Source organism: Nematolebias whitei, chromosome 14, assembly GCF_014905685.2.
Source record: "Nematolebias whitei isolate Nwh7 chromosome 14, NemWhi1, whole genome shotgun sequence".
Taxonomy (NCBI): domain Eukaryota; kingdom Metazoa; phylum Chordata; class Actinopteri; order Cyprinodontiformes; family Rivulidae; genus Nematolebias; species Nematolebias whitei.
This window is the reverse complement of record NC_056511.1, coordinates 34,654,160-34,660,233: the sequence shown is the minus strand read 5'-3', so window position 1 is coordinate 34,660,233 and position 6,074 is coordinate 34,654,160. Positions and strand designations below refer to the sequence as shown.

The 6,074-nt window shown below is 43.0% G+C and overlaps 1 protein-coding gene across 1 annotated transcript in view; it reads right to left on the bottom strand.

The window, feature by feature from the left end:
* LOC119420638 (roundabout homolog 2) overlaps positions 1–5,784 on the bottom strand; it is a gene marked incomplete at its 3' end in the record, with an annotated part of 28,319 nt that extends 22,535 nt beyond the window's left edge. Inside the window, 5 exon segments of the mRNA XM_037688057.1 lie at positions 2,946–3,067; positions 3,146–3,312; positions 3,661–3,826; positions 3,920–4,001; positions 5,761–5,784. Of these exon segments, the coding sequence (XP_037543985.1) occupies positions 2,946–3,067; positions 3,146–3,312; positions 3,661–3,826; positions 3,920–4,001 (537 nt within the window).
* Positions 5,785–6,074: the final 290 nt, after the last annotated feature.

Sequence of the window (6,074 nt, the reverse complement as noted above, 5' to 3'; positions counted from 1 at the left end):
TAGATCCGGCCATGGACACCGAGCCCCAAGCCCCGAGGCCATACCACCCCCCGGCAGAGCCCCGACAGAGCCAGGGCACCCAGGCCCCGCCAGGCAGCAACCAGGGCGGACCGACGTGCACCCCACCACCCAGCCCAGACACCGAGATCCACCAATGCACCGGCGGCAAGGGGGTCCCCCGCCAAAGGGGGGCACGACCGGGGGGAGTGGGCCCCACACCAAACATGGGGCCCAAATTGATCCAAGAGAGGGGGGACCACCAAAAACCCAACCTGAGCAACCAACAGGCACACACAGATAGCCCGACAGAATCTCTGTCGGGCCGACCGCATGCACCATCTACCTGACAGCGACCACAGGCCGGCCCCAGCCCAAGGGGCAGAGCAGCAGGGAGCCACAGCTGAGGAGGGCCGGATCTCACATCAAGAGCTCTGCACCATAGGCCCGGAGACGCCCCAGCACACCACCTACGCACCCCCCCACACATAGCACCCCCACCGCAAATGCCACACAGGAAGACCAGCCAGTGCCCTGATGAGGCGAAGCCACGCCCCCAACCGCCGCCCTACACCACCAATGACCACACGTACACTACCATAGCCGACCCCCCGCCGAAAGCCGGCAGCCACCCCGGTCAAAGTGCCGGCCATCGCAACCAGGAACCTAGATTAAAATAATCGGAACATCCCAGGAGGAACCGAAGCACCGGCCCCATCACTGACCGCCCCCAAGGCCCAAAGCCCACCCACAGCCCAGACCTCAACAATGCGCCCCCCCCCTCCCCTCCATCCCTCCATCCCAGACCCCTAGTGTCACACGGAGAAAGGAGGTGTTTGTGGAAAAAAAAAAAAAATCTATATATGCATAAATAAATTATGAACAGACCAGGTTCCCTTCGGTTCTATTCTGTTCCATTCGGTTCCATTCGGTTCCATTCGGTTCCGTTAGGTTAAGTTAGGTTCTGTTAGGTTCTGTTCAGTTCCATTTGGTTCCGTTCGGTTCTGTTCCGTTCACTTCTGTTAGGTTAGGTTCCATTCGGTTCCGTACAGTTCTGTTAGGTTAAGTTTGGTTCCATTAGGTTCCGTTGGATTCCGTTGGGTTATGTTCTGTTCCGTTCAATTCCGTTCGGTTCTGTTATGTTCCGTTCTGTTCCATTAGGTTCCGTTTGGTTCTGTTTGGTTCTGTTCAGTTCAGTTCGGTTCCGTTCAGTTCTGTTAGGTTAGGTTCTGTTCGGTTCCGTTTGGTTCCATTAGGTTCCGTTCCGATCAGTTCTGTTCCGTTCAGTTCTGTTAGATTAGGTTCCATTCGGTTCCGTTAGGTTCTGTTCGGTTAAGTTAGGTTCCGTTGGGTTACTATCTGTTCCGTTCAGTTCCGTTATGTTCCATTCTGTTCCGTTATGTTCCATTATTTTCCATTCTGTTCCATTAGGTTCCGTTTGGTTCTGTTAGGTTAGGTTCAGTTCGGTTACGTTCGGTTAAGTTAGGTTCTGTTCGGTTCCGTTCGATTCTGTAATGTTCCATTCGGTTCCGTTAGGTTAGGTTCCGTTGGCATCCGTTGGGTTACGTTCTGTTCTGTTCAGTTCCGTTATGTTCCATTCTTTTCCATTAAGTTCCGTTCGATTCCGTTCGATTCCGTTCAGTTCCGTTCGGTTACGTTAGGTTACATTAGGTTCCGTTCGGTTCCGTTAGGTTAGGTTCCGTTCTGTTCCATTAGGTTCCGTTGGGTTCGGTTCTGTTCATTTCTGTTAGGTTAGGTTCCATTCGGTTCTGCTAGTTTCCGTTTGGTTCCGTTCAGTTCCGTTCTGTTCCATTAGGTTCCGTTGGGTTCAGTTCTGTTCAGTTCGGTTCCGTTCTGTTCCGTTCAGTTACAATATGTGCCGTTCCGTTCCATTAGGTTCCGTTCGGTTCCGTTAGGTTAGGTTCAGTTCTGTTCGGTTCGGTTCCGTTCTGTTCGGTTCTGTTCGGTGATGCGTAATTGTTCTATATGCAAGGTGGCATTGAGTACCCCTGCAAAGATATATATATATATATATATATAATGAATACCGATAAGTGATATGAATCATTGAAAAATATTATTATTATTATTATTGCAGCTATTGTTGTTGTTGTTTTTGTTGTTGTTATTATTATCAAACTTGTTCAAACAATTTAGGTTGTATTGTTGTCTGTTTTCATATTGCTCTGTAAAATATTCTCAAAATAAAATACACACAAAAAAATAAAAATAAAATGCAACAAAAGGGAAGTTTCTCTGAGGACCTGTGACAACAGCCACTTTATGACATTTATAACAGAGTTAGTTTTGGTCACAACCTGCTTTACTATAGAACTATTTACAAGTAATGAGCAAGTGTTCTTATTACTGATGGATAAAAATGAAATGACACTGAATCATAGATTTTCTACAAACACAGTTTACCCCATTACTGTCTCAGTCTAAAAGATGAGTTGTTCTATTTGTTGCCCTTTGCCCGTTGGTGTAAAAAAATGAATAAATAAATAAAAAAACTAAAATTACAGACTTGTGCAAATCAGTTGATGTGTCACTGACCCAGCATTGCAGAAATTGCAGATATTCCTTGCCAACATGATAAAATAACATTCCTTGATAAAAATGAGTGCTTACTGCTTCTAGACATAGCACATGTGACATCTAATGGTGATGTATTTGCCAAGGACAGAAAGATTAGTCTTGATTTATGGACAATCTCAAACCATTATGGATTGGTACAACACAGGTGTTCAATCCATTAATGTGAATCTCTCCTATTGTGCTGAAGTTGTGTGTGCCAGATATCCAACACAATGACATGCTAAGAATAAAGTTAGCAAAAAAGCCAAAATCAGATTTTTTCAGTTCTCAGGAGGTAGAACAAAACTTTTATTTGAAAAGACTTCACTGGGTCTTTTTCTTTTTTTTTTCTAAATATTGCGAGCACGTACCGTCCATGTGACCTGCACTGAAGTGGAGCTACGGACTATAGGATTATGCATGTTGACCACAACGTCCCCTAGCTCCTTTTGCACCCGGCGGTGGTCCACTCCTTGTACTGTAGGACTAATGTCTGAGGGAGACAGACATATAACTCAGAACAATAAAGATTGACTTTATATCAATACAGTCTTTTTTTTTTTTTCTTTACCTTGGGTCCGGACTGGCTCAGACATCAGGCTTGGATCTCCCAGTCCTTGACTGTTGACTGCTCTTATGATGAACAAGTAGACTGTGTTGGGTCGAAGGTCCTTGACTGTAAACTCAGTCATCTTCTCATGATCTGCCACAGTTTGCCAGCTGTTACTCACTGATTGACTATGATAGATAAATAAACACATCCAATTAATTGTAATGAAATGCCAAAATGACAGATTGAAATATTTCATACATCACAAAAATAGGTATTCAATAAGATGATTATGTGATCTTAATAAGAAAAGGCAAAATACAATTTGTCTGTCAGCTAAATTGTAAATACCCTAATCCTTAATCTGCCAAATAACTATCACCCAACATTTATAAATCTATTAAACAAAGTTCAGAAAATCCCTGCTAGAAACTATCCAGGCTTGGTTGAATTTTTTTAGAGACACCAACATCTGTTAATGCCATGAAAGTTTGGGTCACTAAAATGTTGCTCGTGGCCACAGGTCACAGACATACCCAAAGGCCTCTATGACATAGGAGGACACTGGGGAGCCCCCCTCTGGCCCTGGTTCCCATGACAACGAGATGCTGCTCTTGGTAACATCTGTGACCTCTGGCTTGGAGGGTGGCCCTGGGAGGGCGCTCGTGTTGTGAGACATGAAGTCCACAAGGTCAGTGGAGTCTGAGGAAACAAGAGGAACTAAATAATTACTGTCAAAGGCAAATATGGTTAAGCAATCCTCTGTTTATAGCAGTTTTAATCTTTCAAACATACCTTTGACGTCCAAGTAGGCACTCCAAGAGGTTTCTCCACTGGAGCTAGTAGCAAGACAGGTGTACAACCCCGAGTCAGACATCTAGTGAAGGAAACACATGTTATGTTCATTCCACCTATGTTTAATGTGCTACATGACAGATTAACTCAAGAGTTGTAGCAAATACAAAATCTGTAATAAATACAAGGACTCAGAAGATGCTGCGCCTATTAAACTACCCTATAAATATTTTCTGCAGAACCGTATCACACATGATACTGCTTTCAGGTTGAGCTTTGTTAAAGTGTTCATCTAAGTGCAACAGCTTTTGTAACTGTGATCCCAGACGGCTTCTACAAGCTCTTGCGTCAGTCTTGGCTTTTGAAGGTTTGCAGCTAGTACTACAGTAAAAATGCATTAACCTCCACTGGCCTGCATTTGGCACGAGAAAATCAGCAGAGTGGATGGGAGGAAGCTTTAATGTTGCCCAATGAAAAAAAAGAGATCCCATTAAAAGCTAACATTAATTTTCGTAATTGATTTCCTCCAATAACGGTCACACGCCATTCCTGAAGCCATCGGCATTACCATCACTGGGGCTGATGCAGGAAATAGGAGATATGACAATGTATTTTATGCAGACAATACCATAAGGAGCAGTGAAACTATCTCTCAAGAGAAAGCAGACACGTGACATAAGAAGGACACTTTGACATCTTGACAAGACACTGTGTGTTGCAGATGCTCCATTATTCCACCTCTTTAAGACTCCTCGAGCCAGTTGCTGCTCTCGAGTCCTTGAATTTAGCTGCTGCCTCAGAGAAGCAGACTAGAAAGGAGCATTTAACGACTCATAAAAATCAATACATGCTATTCATCTTTTAAAAGCAAACTGACTGCACTTGTCCTTTTGAATTACGATCAGCTGACATCATATGACGGGAACAAATTCTGCTTTATACTTTAACGTACGATACAAGATATCAATGCAAAAAAAAACAAAACAATGCTATGTGCTTTTGTCTAAGAGTCAGAGTTACCTGGCACACAAACACTAGTCTTCTTCTGGTTACTAGATGTGGTTTTAGATATGCAGGACGGTTTGCAGGAGATTCGGCAATAACTTAATTGTTAAACAAAGCGCAAGCAATTAATCACCCACTCCTTGTAAATCTTAAATTATGCTAATGTGAAAGTGTTGTTCCTAAAAAATATATCTTAAAAAATCTATCCTGCCAGGCACAAGAACATCAATTTGTGACCAAAACACAAAGATTGGAACAATTCGTTGTCACGTACAGGCTTGTATTTCACTGACATTTCTTGATCTGATAGGCAGAGGTTTTCTCATGACAGACAGTGATCAGCAGATGCTTCATCTAATCACTTTCTAAGTATTTTTTGACAGTGGCTTTTTCCAGATGGTTTATTCGAAGGACTCCAGAGATCATTTTGTGTAGCAAACCATCTGGCGCATCATGTTACAGGACCTGATAGAACAATTGTGAGTGAAACTTGTTTTCTGTAATTATGTTTGCCACTTCAGGCCTGACCAACTGGAAGGAACACTCATTTAAACCTACTGTTCCTCAGCCAAATGCTTGTTAAAAAACAGTTTAACCCAGAGTCAGATTAAATGACGGTTTTGGTCTATTTCCTGTTTATGCCTCTTGTGATTTTTGCCAAAAATAAATTGATAATAAAATGACAATTTAATTGTTGATACCCGGGAGCAGCAACAAATTTTACAAAATGTTTTAAACTGTGATTTTTAATAAGCTGTCTGATGGTTTATTATCAAATATAACAAACAAACACACTTCAATGTGCTTATATTTATTTCTGCTTGACAACATCCTACCCTTGTATTCTGGATTTGAAGGCTGCCATGTTCCAGCAAGGAAAAACGTGAATCTTTTTCTAACAGATTTGCTCCATTCTTCCGCCAGGTGACCGTAGGTTCTGGATCTCCTGAAGCCTGACACCGAAGTAAGGAAACGCCTCCGAGCGCCTGCGTCTGATTGGCTGGGCCCTGTTGGATGATAGGCGGTGGGCGGTCCTTCGAGGCTAAGAACAAAAACCAAGAAACGGGTGCAATTACTTGAACACTTTCGAAACACTGTAATTTTGGTTTCAACAACAACTCTCTTCTCTAGCTAGTTGTCAGAGCTGTGA